At 47.4% G+C, this 21,122-nt stretch overlaps 1 protein-coding gene across 2 annotated transcripts in view; it reads right to left on the bottom strand.

Annotated features, from left to right (window-relative positions):
* zftraf1 (zinc finger TRAF-type containing 1) overlaps positions 1-21,122 on the bottom strand; it is a 220,038-nt gene continuing 198,916 nt past the window's right edge. Inside the window, exons 4-5 of one of the 2 annotated variants that reach the window (XM_072507951.1) lie at positions 13,809-13,844; positions 1-2,440 (exon numbers count right to left, since the gene is read on the bottom strand). In XM_072507951.1, the coding sequence (XP_072364052.1) occupies positions 2,049-2,440; positions 13,809-13,844 (428 nt within the window). In that variant the 3' untranslated portion in view covers positions 1-2,048. The remainder of the gene's footprint in view (positions 2,441-13,808; positions 13,845-21,122) is intronic. The other variant, XM_072507953.1, reaches the window with a different exon arrangement.

The following is a 21,122-nucleotide window of genomic DNA, read 5'->3' as shown; positions in this document are numbered from 1 at the left end:
TGCGAATTATAATCTAGATTTTATGGTTTTTGAACTATACAGTACAAGTGGGTACAGAAAATAAATGGTAAGAACCGACAATATCATTTTGGTACCAGACAAAAATCCCCAAAAGCCTAAGTCGCATTGGTTTCACTAAATCCTTCGCAGTTTTAGTTCATTCAGCAGGACAAGGGTTAACGGGGCCAGTTAAACCCATTGGTTGTGCAAGTGTATAAAGTTCCAGTTTAATCAGCAGGATATAGGAGGGGTTAAAGTGCTAGTCACGACAGTAGGTGCGTTAATCATATGGAGGTGGTTTATTTCAGCATGGCGAGGGGTCTCTCACTGTGTAACTGTGGAGTTGTGTTTATTTTGGATAAGGGTTATTAGCTGCGTAACCATATAGAGTTGCTGTTTCTTCAGCAAGGTAGGATTGTTTGGTCTTTTTTAATATATGGAATTGCACTGACTTAAGGAGCCACCTGCTTCCTGGATCCAGAGGCAGGCGACTGGAACTGATTCAAATTGAGAAAATGCAGCATGTGGGGTGAGTGGATGAGGACAGTGGGGTACAGTGATCTCTGTCCACTGCTGGTTTCCAAGGACTGACCTGCTCCTCTGTAAAACAATGTACTAGGCTAGGCCGCTTGAAGGGGTTTTATTTTGTTTTCAGTTTTCTTTGCCACCCCCCAATTGTCTTCTCGATAAATTCTCATTTTAAAATCATTCCTAATCAGCTTTGCCTGATCTTTGAGCCTAAAGGGCTGTAAGCAACACCGGCAGCAACGGCCAGGCTCCTGTCTGATGGTGAGGACCTTGGTCTCTGCCCTCGTCTCCCCTCCAGCTCCACGAGCAGAATGTTATGTTAAATATGATAAAATGAGAAGAGAATAATAAAACGGTTAAGATAAACGTACAAACGTGACTGTAGGATTCTTGTTAATGCATTTTCCCTGCAACCCCCTCCAACAAGTCTCTGTTCTTATCTACACTATTTTCTCTCATGCCCCAATGTTCATTTTGATTTTAATTGTTACATACTTACTAGCAAATTAAAAGCAAAAACTGAAACCAAGAACTGAAGGGGAGAGTTAACTGTGCCCTTTGGTTGCAGTGTCGGAATGTGTGACTGCAACCAATGAAGGATGGATGGTTAGCTGACTGGTTGGCTCAAATCTCTCAGGATTAACACGTGCAACCTCCCTCACTGCCTACTATTGATCGAGTGTTGAGAACGAACAGGCTGTTTTCATGCTTTGCAAAGCAGAGTGGCTGGCCCTTGTCCCTGCGCCCTGTTGAGTCTTAACAAAAACACTTTTTTTGGACAACTGTCCTCCGAGCCGGACACGCGCACACGGCTAGGTGAGCTACTTACTGGTTGTCTAGTATCCCCCACCGCTGCCGCCACAGCTGGGGGACAGCATGATCCTCCTGCCGGACTCTGGCTCACCAGACGGTGCTGTGATGCACACCAATCAAGTGGAAGTTTGGATAGGAGGTTTGTTCAGGGGGTGTTACAGGAGGTTCCACCTACAGAATTAAATAACTTACTACACTTTCAGAAACAAATAGGCAATCTGACCGAATAAAATAATAAGCAAGCACAACAGATGAAATAGTGGGTGTGACAGAAGGAAGCTAGTGTGGTACCTTGGCACCGACTGGTGAGCAGAGCGTGTCGATGGATTGTGTGGGCTCAATGCACAGGCAGAGACTGACCACTCTGCACTGCTTAAATAGTTCTGATAGCAGCGACTGAACTCGGACACTTTTCTCATTTCCCTCCCCCTCCACCTAGTTTATAACCGTTGTGTGAGAGGCTTCTGAACAAAACCGCGCAATTATGACAGTCCCGGGTAGATACGACCACATGCGGGTTAGTAGCTATTTTCTTTGTCTCTTGTCTTCCTTTTCCAAGAATTCTTCTGCGTTTTTAAACTATTGACTGATGTCGCTGGCTTTTTCGAGGTACTATGGTTCAGTGGTGCTCACTCCATTCTGATGTCTCTCTTCCCTCCCCTCACCCCCATCTACACTCTTTCTCCCTGGCTCCACCCCACCCCCCTCTACTTCTGTATCTGAAATATAAAGAGCCTCAGGTTAATGTTTTTGGCCGCTAGCAGTTTGTTGCATTCAACAGAGTCTATGATAGGCAGCGGCATGTAGTCTGTTTCATTGTTCTCATTGGTGAAGGCGAAGTGGTAGATGACGGGGTTAATTTTGACATCATCATAGGGCCCCTTCAGAAGGAGGAAGGAGCACTCCATGGGGGAGTTGACCTTGCTCTTCAGGATGAGTTGGAATGACAGGGTGCGCTTGCAGGACAGGTTGGGGTTGCGCTCGGAGTCGTTCACTCGCGCCTTCAGGACCCACGTCTGGTTGAGCACCGTGAACCTTGGGGTCTCGTAGTAGAGCCTGGTGATGAAGTCATCTGTTCGATAGGGCCTAAATTGAACTTCTGCAAAAGAGACAAAGAGAGAGGAAACAAATCACAGAATCACAAAACACCAACTGTTTTAAACACAGTCAGGAAACGGCATGTTCAGAATTCGACATCAGGCTGGTTGACTGAACACCCAGTTTAACCTTAGATTGAAAACAGAGAATTCGGACCGTGAGTAAGGATCTGAATTAAAATGGGGGGAAACAGTGGGTATGTCATAATATTTAACCATTTCACTGGGTCTTGCCCCTCGATGGTGGTATTGAGGGAGCCTGCCCTTTGCACCTGGACTCCCGGAGGCCACTTACTGACAGTGGCCGTAGCCTGAGAACAGGTGAGCCTGGCTGCTCTCAATGGGAACTGGAAGGCCCAGGTGGACAAGGAGGAAAAAAGTACCACTGAGAAAATAAAATTGCCCCAAACAGTGCAAAGTGTGGGGTTACAGAAACATTATATTCCTGTGTGGATGGCAGCATTGAGCCCATTGGTTAGTCACATAGCAGCTTCAGAGTAAATGACTGGAGCGAAGACAGAAGACAGGGTACTGGGATTCGACCTCCGGGTTAAACTTACATTAAATCTCAGCTAAAACTGTGAGGAAAGGTTAATAACAGTGCCAGTCTCCCGACAGGGGGCATTGATATAGAGGAAGCACTGAGCTGGCTCTTGTCAATCCAATGCCTGCTGAGCACAGAGAGCAGGAACCTCACAAATATATGAGCTGTCTGTCTGGGGTGTGAATTTAAAAAATATATATTTAAAGTGCCCAATTCTTTTTTTCCCCAATTGAGGGACAATTAAGCGTGGCCATAGAATCATAGAATTTAATTCATCAATTTTTTTCCTGGCTTACTCCTCGTTGCTGGCCTTGAACAGGTTTTGGAACAGGCCGGCAAACTGCCCCCAAGTATCCAGGAAGCCTTCCTCTGACCCGCGGGTGGCGTACTTAATCTTCTCCAGGTAGAGAAATTCCGAGAGGCCAGCGAGCCAGTCTGCAGCTGTGGGTGGTGCTGCCAATCGCCAGCCGAGCAGGATTCTCCGGCGTGCGATTAGGGAAGCGAAAGCAAGGGCGTTGGCCCCCTTCCCCATGTGTAACTCTGGCTGCTCCGATAACCTGAAGATTACCACTATTGGGCATGGCTTCACCCTCACCCCCACAACCTTGGACATTGCCTCGGAAAAGGCTGTCCCGATCCCAGCAAGCTTGGGGCAAGCCCAAAACATAGAACATTACAGCGCAGTACAGGCCCTTCGGCCCTCGATGTTGCGCCGACCTGTGAAACCACTCTAAAGCCCTTCTACACTATTCCCTTATCGTCCATATGTCTATCCAATGACCATTTGAATGCCCTTAGTGTTGGCGAGTCCACTACTGTTGCAGGCAGGGCATTCCACCCCCCTACCACTCTCTGAGTAAACATGTGGGTGTGGTTGGCCGGGCCCCTCTGGCACCGTTCACATTTGTCCTCCACCTCCGGGAAGAATCTGCTCATTCGGGTTCTGGTCAGGTGCGCTCTGTGCACCACTTTGAGCTGCATTAGGCTTAGCCTTGCGCAGGAGGAGGTGGAGTTCACCCTGATCAGCACTTCGCTCCAGAGTCCCCATTCTACCTCTGTCCCCAGTTTGTCCTCCCATTTTTGTCTGGTCCCGTCCAGTGGTGTTCGGGCTCTGTCCAGTAGCTGTCCGTATATTTTCCCACATAGCCCCCCCTTCTCGCTGCTTGTGCCTAACAGGTCCTCTAGTAGTGTGCTTTCTGGGGCCCCGGGGTACCCTACTGTCTCTTTGCGGAGGAAGTGCTTTATTTGGAGGTTTCCCAATTCCTGTCCTTTTGCTAATTTCAACTTCCTCGTCAGTTTGTCCAGTGTCGCCAGTCTGTGCCCTACGTAGAGGTCCCCGACCGTCAGTGTGCCCCCGTCCCGCCTCCATCTTTTGAAGGTGGTATCTAGCAGGGCTGGGGGGAATCTGTGATTGCTGCAGATGGGGGCCATAGGGGACATTTTGGTTATCCCGAAGTGCTGTCTCAACTGGGTCCATGTTCTCAGCGTGGCCGCTACCACTGGGCTCGTTGTGTACCTTGTTGAGGAGGATGGGAGTGCTGCTGTGGCCAGGGCCCGGAGGGTCGTTCCTTTACAGGATGCCTCCTCCATTTGTACCCAATCTGTGTCGGGTTCTTGTACCCATCCCCTCACTTTTTCTGCCGTTGCTGCCCAGTGGTAGTATTGTAGGTTCGGTAGAGCCAGGCCCCCTCTGACTTTCCCTCTTTGCAGTGTCGGTTGGGAATTCTCGGCTTCTTCCCCCCCACACACAAATGCCATGATTAGACTGTCTACGTTTTGGAAAAAGGCCTTGGGGATGAAGATCGGAATGGATCTAAACAGGAAGAGGAACCTTGGCAGCAAGTTCATCTTGATCGTCTGCACTCTCCCCGCCAGGGAGAGTGGGAGTGAGCCCCACTGTTGATGGTCTTTTCTTACTTCCTCCACCAGGCTGGTCAGGTTCCACTGTGTCCAGTCTCTGGCTATTTGGATCCCCAGGTAGCGGAATCTGTTCTGGGCCGTTTTAAACGGGAGCCCCTTTAGCTCTGTCCCTCCCCATTTTGGGTTCACTGGGAATGCCTCACTTTTGCCCAGGTTATGTTTGTAGCCCGAGAAGGTTCCAAACACTTTCAATGTTTGCAGTACTGCCTTCAGTCCCTCCTGTGGCTTCGAGACATAGAGGAGCAGGTCATCTGCGTGGAGTGAGACTGCTCTTTGTTTCTTCTCTGGATTCCCTTCCAGCTTTTGGCGTCCCGCAGGGCTATCGCCAGGGGTTCGATCGCTAGCGCGAACAAGAGTGGGGACAGACTAAGGGCAATTTAGCATGACCAATCCACCTAACCTGCACGTCTTTGGTCTGTGGGAGGAAGCCAGAGCACCTGAAGACACGCATGCAGACACAGGGAGAACGTGCAGATTCCGCACAGACAGTGACCCAAGCCGGGAATCAAACCTGGGACCCTGGAGCTGTGAAGCAACAGTGCTAACCACTGTGCGCCCACCTTGCCTGCACATCTTTGGGTTGTGGGGTTGAGACCAACGCAAACACGGGGAGAATGTGCAAACTCTACACAGTGACCCGGGGCCAGGATTGAACACGGGTCGTCAGCGCCGTGAGGCAGCACTGCACCACCATGCCGCTCGGTCTGGGGTGTGAATTTAAGATCGTCACCAAAGAAAAATCAAAGAGGTGTCAACATTTTATTTCTGTCGAGGGACCTGAAGCAAAGGGGAAATATTAGCAAGAGCAAGAGGATGGGACTGATGGCAGAGCTCCTTGAAAGAGAGCGAGCACAGGCCATTGGGGCTGAATGGCCTCTCGCTGTGCTGCTAGATTTTATGGTGCCGTTAAAGATCAGCTGCTGGTTTTCTTTTCCATTGAAGTCAATGCCGCTCATTTCCCAACCCACAACCCACACCACCCAGGAAGCCCTCTCACTAATGGGAGGTTGGGGAAATGGAATATGCACAACAGAATTCCTGACATGGTCCAATATCCTACTTGCTGTTACGTTAAGGAACTTGGGCTGGGGATTGACGTCACAAGGAGCTGATCCCTGGATACAAGTTCGAACCTTCTAAAGGGGAGGTAGAGAATTGCAAGAAAAAAGCCGAATGATTTTGCGAGGTGCGGTTGTGCTTTCGCCTCTCTGGCAGTGTGCAGGACGCTGAGCAGCTGAACAGCTCCAGGGGAAGGGAGACCTGGGAGGAGGCTGCAGCTCAAACCAAGAGGCACTGATCCAGAATCTTTGTGAGCGTGGGGGCTTTACTTGGAGCACTATATCATTTAAAAAACCCAAGGTTACTTTGTACATCAAAACAGAACCTTTCAAAATATCATTAAAGCAAAATGCTGCAGATGCTGGAAAAACTCAGCAAGTCTGGCATCTGTGGAGAGAGAAACAGAGTTAAAGTTTCAAGTCCATATGACTTTTCTTTGGAACTTCAAAGAAGTTATATTGGATTCGAAATGTTAACACACCTTTCAAAATATCATCTTTTTTATTTAACGTGCACCAACAAACATTGTATAATTATATAAGAAGCATAGTATAAGAAAAGCCCATTAACAGACCCTGTATAATCTGCTCTTCTGTCCCCATCCTGAAGCTCCTGCATACCTACTGTGTCCCCATGTCTCAGAGGCACTATGGCACAGGAGGCCATTCAGCTCACTGTGTTTATCCTAGTCTTTGTTTTGTCTGCCTAGCAGCCTACTCTCCGCACAGCCCATCCACTCAACCTCTGCCCTGACCCACACCAGTCAAAAGAGCAAGAGGAGGCCATTCAGCCCCTCGAGCCTGAATGAGATCGTGGCTGAGACCTAACTTGCCTTTGCCCATCTCCCTTAAAGCCGTTGACAAAAATATCAATCCCAGTTTTAGAATTAACAATTAGTGTACCATCTAGTTTGCAGAAGTGAGTTTGAAGATTTTGTTATCTTTTGTGTACAGAGAAGGGTTGCCTCTGATTTTTAGACAATGGTCTCTATGCCTAAACTCTCCAATCAGCAAAACAGTTCATCTATCCTATCTGTGTCCTTTGCATCAAATCACCCTTTAGCCTTCTTTATTACTATTCTCCCCTTCTGATTTCTCTCCCCACTGATCTGCACGAGGCTGCAATTAGGCAGGTTGTATGTAACGCTTTTGGTTTAGGTTAAAAGGAAGGTCAGAAGGAATATTTTGTGTTAAATCCTATCCTGCCCCTCCCACACTCCCTCCCATGTGTGTGTTGCTGAACAGAATAAGGAAGATCTCAGATCTATTTCCTGTTTATTGATCTGGACACAGGGTGATGTTGCCACTGGTTACCACTCACCACTCATGTTCGAATGGTAGGTGGATGCAGCAGTTGGAGCTCACAACATCACCGCCAGCAAGAGTTTGACATCTTTAGAAAGATTCCTCCCACCACATAAAACATCTCCCTCCTCAGTGACACTATAGGGCAGTATTGAAGAATTTGTAAAGCTGTAGAAGGTCACTAAAGACAGAAATCTACACAAAATAACAGGTCCTGCCTGAGTTGTACTGATCAATTGATTATTTTAAAATGAGGATCGAAGGGAGACACCCTTCACTTGATCATTCCCCTCATTTACCTCTCCGCCCTTGATGCTTTCACCACACACATCCGTGAGTCACAACCAAGGTAAAATGACAAAGAAGATCATGGATGTTGATGACCCTGCCTCCATGAGAACAAGAGAAATAAATAGAGGAAGAAAGAATCACAGGATTGTTACAGCCCATTGTGTCCACACGGATTCTCCGAATGAGCAATTCCTTCAGTGCAATTCTCCCACCTACTTCCTGTAATCCTGCACATTCTTCCTTACAGGTAACAGTCTAATTCCCTTTTGAATACCTGGATTAAACCTGCCTCCATCACACTCTTAAGTGCATTCCAGACCCAAACCACTCACTGTGTGAAAAAGTTTTTTCTCATATTGTTTTTGTTTCTTTTATCAATTATTGTAAATCTGTGCCCTTGCGTTCTCGGTCCATTCGTGAGTGGGAACAATTTCTCCCTAAATACTCTGTCCAGACCTCTGTCAAATCTCCTCTCAGTCTTAAAACAGTTCTAACCTCTTCAACCTTATCCTCATAACTAACCTTTCTCATCCCTGGAACCAATCTCGTGAATCTTTCTGCTCTCTCTTCGCTCTTGTACTCTGTGCCTCTATTAATAAAGCCCAGAATACTTTATGCTTTATTAACTGCTCTCTCCACCTGTCCTGCAATAACTTTTGTACAGACACACATGTACATATACACAACTTCCTCTGCACCTGCACCCCCTTCTCCATGTTGTTCTGCAAAAACTAGTCACTTTGCATTGGTCCACATTAAACCTCATGTGCCACCCATTCCACCAACTTCTTAATGTCCTTTTGAAGTTCTACACTATCCACTTCATTGTCCACAAAGCTTCCAAACGTCCTATCATCTGTAAATTTTGAAATTGTGTCCTGTACACAAGGTCTAGGTTATTAATGTATATCAGGAAAATCAAGACTTCTGGGTAATTCCACTACAAACCTTCCCCAAGGGTAAAAATAATCCATCAACTACTTTCTGTTTCCTGTCACTCTGCCAATTCCGTATCCACATTGCTGCTGTCCCTTTTATTCCATCAGCTACTTTTCTCACAAGTCTGTTTGTGCAGCACTACATCAAATGCCTTTTTGAAGTCCATGTAAACCACATCAGCAGCATTTCCCTTATCAACCCTCTCGATTACCTCCTCAGAAAAACTCCAGTTAATTAATCATGATTTTCCCTCAACAAATCCATGCAGACTTTCCTGAATTAACCCTCAATTGTCTATGAAGTTATTAATTTTGTCCCAAAATTGACCAAAGTTAAACTGATTGGTCTGTCGTAGTTGGGCTTCTCTTCCCAACCTTTTCACAAGGGAGGGTAACTTCAGCAATTTTCCAGTCCTTTAGCACCACCCTGAGTCTAAGGAAGAACGAAAGATTATGGGCAGTATCTCTGCAATTTCCACTCTCACTCCCCTTGGATGTATCTCATCTAGTCCTGGTGCCTTACCGACTTGAAGTGCAGACAGCCTTTTCTACACCTCCTCACTAATTTTAAACCCTTTCAGTGCCTGAATTACCTTCTCTTTCCCCATGGGCAACATCTTCTTCCTTGGAAAAGATAGATGCAAAGTATTAATTTAATACCTCACCCTTGCTCCATATGCAATCCCCTTTTCTGGTCCCTAATCAACTTTGTTTTGATTGTTCATGGGATGTAGGCTGGGCCATTATTTGTTGCCCATTACTGAGCACATTTGAGTCAACCACGTTGCTGTGAAATGAAAATGAAAATCACTTATTGTCACAAGTAGGCTTCAAATGACGTTACTGTGAAAAGCCCCTAGTCGCCACATTCCAGCGCCTGTTCGGGGAGGCTGGTACGGGAATTGAACCGTGCTGCTGGCCTGCCTTGGTCTGCATTCAAAGCCAGCGATTTAGCCCACTGTGCTAAACCAGCCCCTGTGGGTCTGCGGTTACATGTATGCCGGGCCAGGTAAGGATGGCAGATTTCCTGCCCTGAAGGTCGTTATTCCTTTCACAATCCTTCTGTTATTTATACGCCTATAGAAGACTTTGGAATTCCCTCCTATGATGGCTGCCGGTATCTCATCACACTCCCTCTTCACTTCTCTAATGTGCTTTTTCACCTATCTATATTTAGCCTGATTCTATTGTATTTTCTACCAAACATCGGTCATAAGCACACTTTTCCTTCTTTATCTTAATTTCTATCCTGTCATCCAAGGAGCTCTGGGTTTCTTTGCCTGACACTTCCCTTTGAAGGGAATATACCATGATTGTGCCTGAACTATTTCTCCTTTGAATGCAGCCCATTTTTCAGCTACCATTTCTCAGACCAACCTTTGGCTACAATTTATTCTATCCAGATCCATTCTTACCCAATTCAAAGGAACAAAAAGGAACAGACTATACCCCATGGGTTTCCTCCGGGTGCTCCGGTTTCCTCCCACCAGTCCCGAAAAATGTGCTGTTAGGTAATTTGGACATTCTGAATTCTCCCTCTGCGTACCCGAACAAGCGCTGGAGTGTGGCGACTAGGGGCCTTTCACAGTAATTTTATTGCTGTGTTAATGTAAGCCTACTTGTGACAATAAAGATTATTATTATTATTCCACATCCAATGCAGTTCATAGATCATCGAATCATGAACTTGTGCCAATAGGGACTCAAAAATCTCGACCTTCTCTTCAACCTTAACAGTGAGCGTCAGATACCATTTGGAGTAAAATGGAAGAGCACAGGTTTGTACCCATCTCTCTCACGGGGTGAAATGAGTTCCCAATCTTGGCTGTAAGTTAGGAAGGAGTGGCTGTGCCAAGACAGGAATTCGTCACCTGATGTCAAAGATGGGCAGGAAGCTGGAGTCTCTGACAACCCGCCCGATCTGAAGAGGACACGAGTAGAAATGAAATAGCACAGGCAATGGCACGGAATGGTGCTTGGCCATTTAATTAGATTATGGCTGATTTGCACCTCAACCTCATTTACCTGCCTTTGTTTATTCACTTTTGAGAGATTTGAGCATCTGTGGCAAGTCTTTACAAAACTCAATCAAATTAAAACAGGATTTGCCCGTAACTAAACCGCGTGGGCTTTCCTTAATTAACCCACATTTATAAAATTCATTCTAGGGATTTAAGTGTTGCTGGCAAGGCCAACATTCATTGCCTATCTCTAAACTCTCCTTGAGAAAGCATCTTGAATCACTGCAGTGTGGTGCAGGTACTGTTCAGTGCTGTGCGGGAGGGAATTCCAGGATCTTGACCCAGCTACAATGAGGAACGGCCGACATATTTCAAAGTCAGGATGGTGAGTGACTTGGAGAGGAGCTTCCAGGTGGTGATGGTCCCATGTGTCTGCTGCCCTTGTCCTTTTAGCTGATTGAGTGTTTGGAAAGTACTGTCAAAGGAGGTTTGGCGAATTGCTGCAGTACATCTTGTAGATGTTTCACACTGCACCAGTAATGGAGAGAGTGACTGTTGAAGGTGTGGATCGTGTGTCAATCAAGCAGGCTGCTTTTGCTTCATATACCTCAATATCCCTATCCAACAACAATCATGAAAATTTCACAGACCCCCAGCATCCACAGCTATTTGGGTGTGTGTGTTGGGGGGGGGGGGGGGGGGGGGGGGGGAATTCACAGTACTTTTACTGATACCAGCTCGTTATTCCAGGACCTGTTAGAATGAATTAAAATCTTAACCTGGCATGCTGGGTCTTGAATGGATTGCTCCTCTGATGGTATAACCACTACATTGCGGTTCCCTGGGAATAAGCATTCTAACAAACCCATTTTTAGACCACATACACCGGGAGAAAAAGCACAGATTTCTTCAGGCATTCAGTAAGCTGATAATTACCAATGAAATGTGCAAAGACATTTGATCAACCATATGCGGAAAAGAATCAATCTTTTTCTGCAATGTAGCTGCATCTAACAGGTCAGTCACAAACTGAAAATCTGGCCAGCATGCTCCATAATCTTTGGATATTCTACTCAGTATTGAGAAGTTGTTGGGAAAACAAAGGCAGTTTTAAGGGATTAATATTTTTGTATTGGTAAACATTAGAAATAAGGGATAGTTTTAAGTGTGTTTAATTTAACGTTTCTGTGCCTAGAAGGGTAAAACCTAGTTAGATTCAGGCTCGACAAAGACGTTTGTATGTGTGGGGGTTGGTTAAGTTCCAACTGTGTTTCAATTGCGCTTCGAGAGGGCTGCGGCATGAAGAGTGAATAAACCAGCAGTGGTTGCTTAGCAACTGGGTTCTTGTAAGGTAGAGAAGCTTTTCAGTTTTCATTTAGCTAATTTGTTTGCAGTTGGAGACAGGACCTCTGGGAGTGAATATCTCTCAACTTTGCCAGAAGAAAGACTGGACAGAACAGGAGCCGCAAAGAGGCAGGATTCCTAAAGTACAAGTTACAGTGCAGATAACCAGGGAATTGGAACAGAAAGACTGTTTAAGGAGACTGGAGTTAAACAAACAGAGACCAAGGTGTTTTTGGAAGAGTTAAAGAAACAATTGCAGGAACCAGATTTAAAGTCAGATAGCAGCCGTAAAAGTTAAATCAAATGTCTAATGCCATTTAAATACTTGGAATCGAGAGTTAAAGCAATTGTGGGCAGTTTGCACAGCAGTCAAGCCAAAGAAATCCTAAAGGGGTTGGTGTAAAATCCTAGACTGGATTCATTGTTAAACGTGGAGCAGAAGTTTTGTTTAAAAGTGTTTTGTTTAAAAATTTGGAAAACCTGGTCTGGGTTTTGGAATGCAAACCACTAAGGGAAAGCATTATTATGAGTTAGAGACATTATCAGCACTTAAAATTAAACTAGATAAATATTGAAAAAGATGAGTATAAAGGTTGATTGGAAAAGGCACCAAAATCGGATTAACTGTTGTGAAGCCAAATGCCTCAAGTCAATAATGATCACTGAAAAGTTAGAGATAAGGATTTAAGATGCTTTGGAACAGGAAAAGGCTGCAAGTCCAACAAACGTGGGAAGGATAGGGCTGAATGGTACCAGGGATGGCATGAAAATACCAGGGAGAGACTAGAGAGGCTGGATTTTCTCTTTAGAGCAGGGAAGTTTAATAGAGGTGTTGAAAATCATGAAGGGGTTAAGTGTAAATAGGGACAAAATGTTTTCAGTGGCAGGAGAGTCCATAACCAAAGGACCCAGATTTAAGGTCAACAGCACAAGAGCCAGAGGGGAGAGGAGGAGAATTTTTTTCACAGTAATTTGTTGTGATTCGGAATGCTCAGGCTGAAAGGGTGATGGCAGAAGATGCAATAATAACTTTCAAAAGGGCACTGGACAAATTATGGAAGAGGAGGAAATTGCAGGGTTGTCGATAGAGAGCGGGGGGGGGGAGTGAGGCCAAACTCAAATGTGGTGGAACTTTGAACCGGTCACTTTTTTCAGAAATCAACCTATTGACCAACCTGCGAACCATATCCCCCAATCCCCCTCCTCTCCTGAAACTATTTATTCTGTCACAGGATGTGTGCATCGTTGGTCACGCCAGCATTAATTGCCCATCACTAATTGTCCTTGAGAAGGTGGTGGTGAGCTGCCTTCTTGAACCGCTGCAGTCCATGTGGTGTAGGTACACCCACTCTGCTGTTAGAGAGGGAGTTCCAGGATTTTAACCCAGTGACAGTAAAGGAACGGCAATATAGATGCAAGTACTTTCCCTCTCATCCTTCCCTGAGAATCTATTTGAGAACATCATTACTCTTTAGCTAAAAGACCGTTCTTTGTTCTGTAGTTAAGAATATTTTATTTGCATTGCCTCTAATTTGAACCCTTCACTACAGGCTTTGCTGTTTAAATTCTTGTGAACCCCCATTGCGACCTCTATTAAGGTCATTTTGAACCCATTTCCTTCCTGAAGGAAGCCAGCCAAGCTACCTTAATCTTTCTGCTTAACTTGAATCCCCAATAGCTGGAATTGCCTTTGTTGCTAACTCCATGCATACTACACCATCTGGGGTAATCCAAAGGAGGAGAGAGAGTCAGAGTGAAAAAGAGAGAAAGAGATAGAGGGAGAGGCAACTTTCCCTAGAGATGCCTGTTAAATGATACTTAACTGAACATGTGCCCCAGACGCCCACACTCGCTCTCTTCCCAGGATGACAGTTTTGGTACAGTTTGCTGTGTCATAACAAGACAATAAGAGGCTGACCGATTGCCCTGCCACCCTGGGGAGTTCTGGATGAAAGGGTAAGAAGGGCACAGTACTTTTTGCCATCAGGAATCGGGTGTAGCTGTCCTACCTTTTTTGTGACATGTCTGACTGCAGAAATCGGTTCCTGTGTGAGTAAAGATCAACCAATTACATTTTGAGCGGAAACATCGCATTAATTTTGAAGATATTGCCCATTTTAACTGTAAATAAGACCCAGCGTGGGACTAAAACTTTACCCGATAGCTCAGTGTTCTCAGGCAGCAAGTGGGAGGGAGTGGCTAGTGGGGGCTGATCTAACAAACATAATTGTTCTCGGTCTTTGCACGTACGAATGTGATGGTTATTTGTTTACTATTTAAATATACCCTACCAGGGAACTGAGTCATTCCTCTCCCATTTTCAGCTGTGTTCACTTTGGCCTCCACTGCAGCCACAGAGACTGGGTCAATGTGGGTAGGATTTGTAAGGCAGATCAGCTACAATGGCCCCTTTAAAGACCAGAAGACATATGAGCACAATTAGGCCACTCGGCCCATCGAGTCTGCTCCGCCGTTCAATCATGGCTGATATTTTTCTCATTCTCCTGCCTTCGCCCCATAACCCCTGATCCCCTTATTAATCAAGAACCTATCTATCTCTGTCTTAAGGACACTCAGTGATTTGGCCTCCACAGCCTTCTGCGGCAAAGAGTTCCGTAGATTCACCACCCTCGTGCTGAAGAAATTCCTCCTCATCTCTGTTTTAAAGGAGCGTCCCTTTAGTCTGAGGCTGTGCCCTCTGGTTCTAGTTTTTCCTACAAGTGGAAACATCTTCTCCACGTCCACTCTATCTCGGGAGAATTGAACAGTGGAGATGAATGTGGGATGGGATCAAGGCTGCTCTTTCGGCTGGCTGTGAGGGTGCCTGTGTCCTTTCTGACCAATGATTACTCTGGTAAATCACTTTGGGGACTTCTTTCAGATTGTCTCTCACTCCAAGCTTTCACTCCTGGTCCACTGCTCATGCCCCAACCTCTTCAGTCTGTAAAGTCTCTGCAAATCTGTCCCAACACCCTTCCCATCGCCTCGCTTTCAAAATCCTACTAAAGACTTTACATTGCCCTCACCTGTCCCCATGCACAACCCCCTTGATTCCAATCCTCACCCTGCTGTTGAGTGTTCACTTAATTCTCTAAGCATTCTTGTGTAAAGCCTAAGCTGACATATCAATGATAACCCAGTTCCTCGCCAGTGTAACTTTACCCCTCAATACTACCCTTAGAATTGCTTGCGATTTGGTCTTTGTTACTAATATATGTTGGTGACTTGGACAAGCAGGTGTGCAGCTGAAACATAATGCAGGAGGTAGTTTAGAGAACGAGGTAGAAAGCAGCCAGATTGTCTGATGTAGTGGAATTTAAACTCTCCAGCTGTTGTGTTGGGATTTGTCGCTGGAACATTAGTCCACTTGGCTCGGTGTCAAATATGGTTTGATAACAATGGTGTAAAGTGCCTTGTAACGTTTGACTACATTAAAGGCAAGTTAGAAACGGCAAGTTATTGTTTATTCTTACACTCACCGCCTGCTTGCAATTGGGGTTTCACAGCAGACTGGCTCCTCAGTGCTGGGTTTTTTATTCAGCCCCACAATCTTCCTGTGTGGGTATTTGCCCCCACCTCACCAGTAAGTGGGAGAAATCAAAGCAGGAGGAAGGGGAGGATAGCAAAACCTAGACCGATGTGCAAAGGAGCGCATTCAAATATTGGTGCTTTAACTCATAATGTAATGGGTGTGCAGTGTCAGTGTCTCAAGCCTCCAATCTCTCCCACTCCCTGTGCTGTGTTAGTGTCTCAAGCCTCCAATCTCTCCCACTTCCTGTGTAGTGTTAGTGTCTCAAACCCCCATTCTCTCCCACTCCCTGTGCTGTGTTAGTGTCTCAAGCCTCCAATCTCTCCCACTTCCTGTGTAGTGTTAGTGTCTCAAACCCCCATTCTCTCCCACTCCCTGTGCTGTGTTAGTGTCTCAAACCCCCATTCTCTCCCACTCCCTGTGCAGTGTTAGTGTCTCAAACCCCCATTCTCTCCCACTCCCTGTGCAGTGTTAGTGTCTCAAACCCCCATTCTCTCCCACTCCCTGTGCTGTGTTAGTGTCTCAAACCCCCATTCTCACCCACTCCCTGTGCTGTGTTAGTGTCTCAAACCCCCATTCTCTCTCACTCCCTGTGCAGTGTTCGTGTCTCAAACCCCATTCTCACCCACTCCCTGTGCTGTGTTAGTGTCTCAAACCCCCATTCTCTCCCACTCCCTGTGCTGTGTTAGTGTCTCAAACCCCCATTCTCTCCCACTCCCTGTGCTGTGTTAGTGTCTCAAACCCCCATTCTCTCCCACTCCCTGTGCTGTGTTAGTGTCTCAAACCCCCATTCTCTCCCACTCCCTGTGCTGTGTTAGTGTCTCAAACCCCCATTCTCTCCCACTCCCTGTGCTGTGTTAGTGTCTCAAACCCCCATTCTCTCCCACTCCCTGTGCTGTGTTAGTGTCTCAAACCCCCATTCTCACCCACTCCCTGTGCTGTGTTAGTGTCTCAAACCCCCATTCTCTCCCACTCCCTGTGCTGTGTTAGTGTCTTAAACCCCCATTCTCCCCTTGTACTGTGTTAGTGTCTCAATCCCCCATTCTCTCCCACTCCCAGTGCAGTGTTAGTGTCTCAAACCCCCATTCTCTCCCACTCCCTGTGCAGTACAGTAAGAGGTCTTACAACACCAGGTTAAAGTCCAACAGGTTTGTTTCAATGTCACTAGCTTTCGGAGCGCTGCTCCTTCCTCAGGCCAAATGGCCTCCTTCTGCACTGTAAATTCTATAAAGACGTGCCAGATCATCGACATGGATACCGCCATTACACGTGAGAACACCACCCACCAGGTACGCGGTACATACTCGTGCGACTCGGCCAACGTTGTCTACCTCATACGCTGCAGGAAAGGATGTCCCGAAGCGTGGTACATTGGCGAGACCATGCAGACGCTGCGACAACGAATGAACGGACATCGCGCGACAATGACCAGGCAGGAATGTTCCCTTCCAGTCGGGGAACACTTCAGCAGTCGAGGGCATTCAATCTCTGATCTCCGGGTAAGTGTTCTCCAAGGGGGCCTTCAGGACGCGCGACAACGCAGAATCACCAAGCAGAAACTTATAGCCAAGTTCCGCACACACGAGTGCGGCCTCAACCGGGACCTGGGATTCATGTCGCATTACATTCACCCCCCACCATCTGGCCTGCGAAACCCTACCAACTGTCCTGGCTTGACACAATTCACACCTCATTAACCTGGGGTTACCCCATCTCTGGATCTGTAAAGATTTAATCACCTGCTAATGTTCGTATTCCAAGCATTGTCTGGCATCTTTGAATCTGTCCACATATATATGTTTCTGGAACATACCTCTTCATTCACCTGAGGAAGGAGCAGTGCTCCGAAAGCTAGTGACATCAAAACAAACCTGTTGGACTTTAATCTGGTGTTGTAAGACTTCTTACTGTGCTCACCCCAGTCCAACGCCGGCATCTCCACATCATCCCTGTGCAGTGTTAGTGTCTCGAACCCCATTCTCTCCCACTCCCTGTGCAGTGTTAGTGTCATAAACCCCCATTCTCCCCCTGTACGTTGTTAGTGTCTCAAACCCCATTCTTCCCCTGTACTGTGTTAGTGTCTCAAACCCCCATTCTCACCCACTCCTTGTGCTGTGTTAGTGTCTCAAACCCCCATTCTCTCCCACTCCCAGTGCAGTGTTAGTGTCTCAAACCCCCATTCTCTCCCACTCCCTGTGCAGTGTTAGTGTCTCGAACCCCATTCTCTCCCACCCCCTGTGCTGTGTTAGTGTCTCAAACCCCCAGTCTCTCCCTGTACTGTGTTAGTGTCTCAAATTCCCATTCTCTCCCACTCCCTGTGCTGTGTGTGTCTCAAACCCCCATTCTCACCCACTCCCTGTGCTGTGTTAGTGTCTCAAACGCCCATTCTCTCCCATTCCCTGTGCTGTGTTAGTGTCTCAAACCCCCATTCTCTCCCACTACCTGTGCTGTGTTAGTGTCTCAAACTCCCATTCTCTCCCACTCCCTGTGCAGTGTTAGTGTCTCAAACCCCATTCTCTCCCACTCCCTGTGCTGTGTTAGTGTCTCAGACCTCCATTCTCTCCCACTCCCTGTGCTGTGTTAGCGTCTCAAACCCCCATTCTCTCCCACTCCCTGTGCAGTGTTAGTGTCTCAAACCCCATTCTCACCCACTCCCTGTGCAGTGTTAGTGTCTCAAACCCCCATTCTCTCCCACCCCCTGTGCTGTGTTAGTGTCTCAAACCCCCAGTCTCTCCCACTCCCTGTGCAGTGTTAGTGTCTCAAACCCCATTCTCACCCACTCCCTGTGCAGTGTTAGTGTCTCAAACCCCCATTCTCACCCACTCCCTGTGCTGTGTTAGTGTCTCAAACCCCATTCTCTCCCACTCCCTGTGCTGTGTTAGTGTCTCAAACCCCCTTTCTCTCCCACTCCCTGTGCTGTGTTAAGTGTCTTAAACCTCCATTCTCTCCCACTCCCTGTGCTGTGTTAGTGTCTCAAACCCCCATTCTCTCCCACTCCCTATGCTGTGTTATTGTCTCAAACCCCATTCTCTCCCTGTGCTGTGTTAGTGTCTCAAACCCCCATTCTCACCCACTCCCTGTGCTGTGTTAAGTGTCTTAAACCCCCATTCTCCCCCTGTACTGTGTTAGTGTCTCAAACTCCCATTCTCTCCCACTCCCTGCGCAGTGTTAGTGTCTCAAACCCCCATTCTCACCCACTCCCTGTGCTGTGTTAGTGTCTCAAACCCCCATTCCCACCCACTCCCTGTACTGTGTTACTGTCTCAAACCCCCATTCTCACCCACTCCCTGTGCTGTGTTAGTGTCTCAAACCCCCATTCTCTCCCACTCCCTGTGCTGTGTTAGTGTCTCAAACCCCCATTCTCCCCCTGTACTGTGTTAGTGTCTCAAACCCCATTCTCTCCCACTCCCTGTGCTGTGCTAGTGTCTCAGACCCCCATTCTCACCCACTCCCTGTGCAGTGTTAGTGTCTCAAACCCCCATTCTCACCCACTCCCTGTGCTGTGTCAGTGTCTCAAACCCAATTCTCACCCACTCCCTGTGCTGTGTTAGTGTCTCAAACCCCCATTCTCTCCCACTCCCTGTACTGTGTTAGTGTCTCAAACCCCCATTCTCCCCCTGTACTGTGTTAGTGTCTCAAACTCCCATTCTCTCTCACTCCCTTGCAGTGTTTGTGTCTCAAACCCCATTCTCACCCACTCCCTGTGCTGTGTTAGTGTCTCAAACCCCCATTCTCTCCCACTCCCTGTGCTCTGTTAGTGTCTCAAACCCCCATTCTCCCCCTGTACTGTGTTAGTGTCTCAAACCCCCATTCTCCCCCTGTACGGTGTTAGTGTCTCAAACTCCCATTCTCTCCCACTCCCTTGCAGTGTTAGTGTCTCAAACCCCATTCTCACCCACTCCCTGTGCTGTGTTAGTGTCTCAAACCCCCATTCTCACCCACTCCCTGTGCTGTGTTAGTGTCTCAAACCCCCATTCTCTCCCACTCCCTGTGCTGTGTTAGTGTCTCAAACCCCCATTCTCTCCCACTCCCTGTGCTGTGTTAGTGTCTCAAACCCCCATTCTCTCCCACTCCCTGTGCTGTGTTAGTGTCTCAAACCCCCATTCTCCCCCTGTACTGTGTTAGTGTCTCAAACCCCCATTCTCCCACTGTACTGTGTTAGTGTCTCAAACCCCCATTCTCCCCCTGTACTGTGTTAGTGTCTCAAACTCCCATTCTCTCTCACTCCCTTGCAGTGTTTGTGTCTCAAACCCCATTCTCACCCACTCCCTGTGCTGTGTTAGTGTCTCAAACCCCCATTCTCTCCCACTCCCTGTGCTCTGTTAGTGTCTCAAACCCCCATTCTCCCCCTGTACTGTGTTAGTGTCTCAAACCCCCATTCTCCCCCTGTACGGTGTTAGTGTCTCAAACTCCCATTCTCTCCCACTCCCTTGCAGTGTTAGTGTCTCAAACCCCATTCTCACCCACTCCCTGTGCTGTGTTAGTGTCTCAAACCCCCATTCTCACCCACTCCCTGTGCTGTGTTAGTGTCTCAAACCCCCATTCTCTCCCACTCCCTGTGCTGTGTTAGTGTCTCAAACCCCCATTCTCTCCCACTCCCTGTGCTGTGTTAGTGTCTCAAACCCCCATTCTCACCCACTACCTATGCTGTGTTAGTGTCTCAAACCTCCATTCTCTCTCACTCCCTTGCAGTGTTTGTGTCTCAAACCCCATTCTCACCCACTCCCTGTGCTGTGTTAGTGTCTCAAACCCCCATTCTCTCCCACTCCCTGTGCTGTGTTAGTGTCTCAAACCCCATTCTCACCCACTCCCTGTGCTGTGTTCGTGTCTCAAACCCCCATTCTCTCCCACTCCCTGTGCTGTGTTAGTGTCTCAAACCCCCATTCTCCCCCTGTACTGTGTTAGTGTCTCAAACCCCCATTCTCCCACTGTACTGTGTTAGTGTCTCAAACCCCCATTCTCCCCCTGTACTGTGTTAGTGTCTCAAACTCCCATTCTCTCTCACTCCCTTGCAGTGTTTGTGTCTCAAACCCCATTCTCACCCACTCCCTGTGCTGTGTTAGTGTCTCAAACCCCCATTCTCTCCCACTCCCTGTGCTCTGTTAGTGTCTCAAACCCCCATTCTCCCCCTGTACTGTGTTAGTGTCTCAAACCCCCATTCTCCCCCTGTACGGTGTTAGTGTCTCAAACTCCCATTCTCTCCCACTCCCTTGCAGTGTTAGTGTCTCAAACCCCATTCTCACCCACTCCCTGTGCTGTGTTAGTGTCTCAAACCCCCATTCTCACCCACTCCCTGTGCTGTGTTAGTGTCTCAAACCCCCATTCTCTCCCACTCCCTGTGCTGTGTTAGTGTCTCAAACCCCCATTCTCTCCCACTCCCTGTGCTGTGTTAGTGTCTCAAACCCCCATTCTCTCCCACTCCCTGTGCTGTGTTAGTGTCTCAAACCCCCATTCTCCCCCTGTACTGTGTTAGTGTCTCAAACCCCCATTCTCCCACTGTACTGTGTTAGTGTCTCAAACCCCCATTCTCCCCCTGTACTGTGTTAGTGTCTCAAACTCCCATTCTCTCTCACTCCCTTGCAGTGTTTGTGTCTCAAACCCCATTCTCACCCACTCCCTGTGCTGTGTTAGTGTCTCAAACCCCCATTCTCTCCCACTCCCTGTGCTCTGTTAGTGTCTCAAACCCCCATTCTCCCCCTGTACTGTGTTAGTGTCTCAAACCCCCATTCTCCCCCTGTACGGTGTTAGTGTCTCAAACTCCCATTCTCTCCCACTCCCTTGCAGTGTTAGTGTC

Source organism: Scyliorhinus torazame, chromosome 6, assembly GCF_047496885.1.
Source record: "Scyliorhinus torazame isolate Kashiwa2021f chromosome 6, sScyTor2.1, whole genome shotgun sequence".
NCBI lineage: Eukaryota > Metazoa > Chordata > Chondrichthyes > Carcharhiniformes > Scyliorhinidae > Scyliorhinus > Scyliorhinus torazame.
This window is presented reverse-complemented; position numbering and strand designations above follow the sequence as displayed.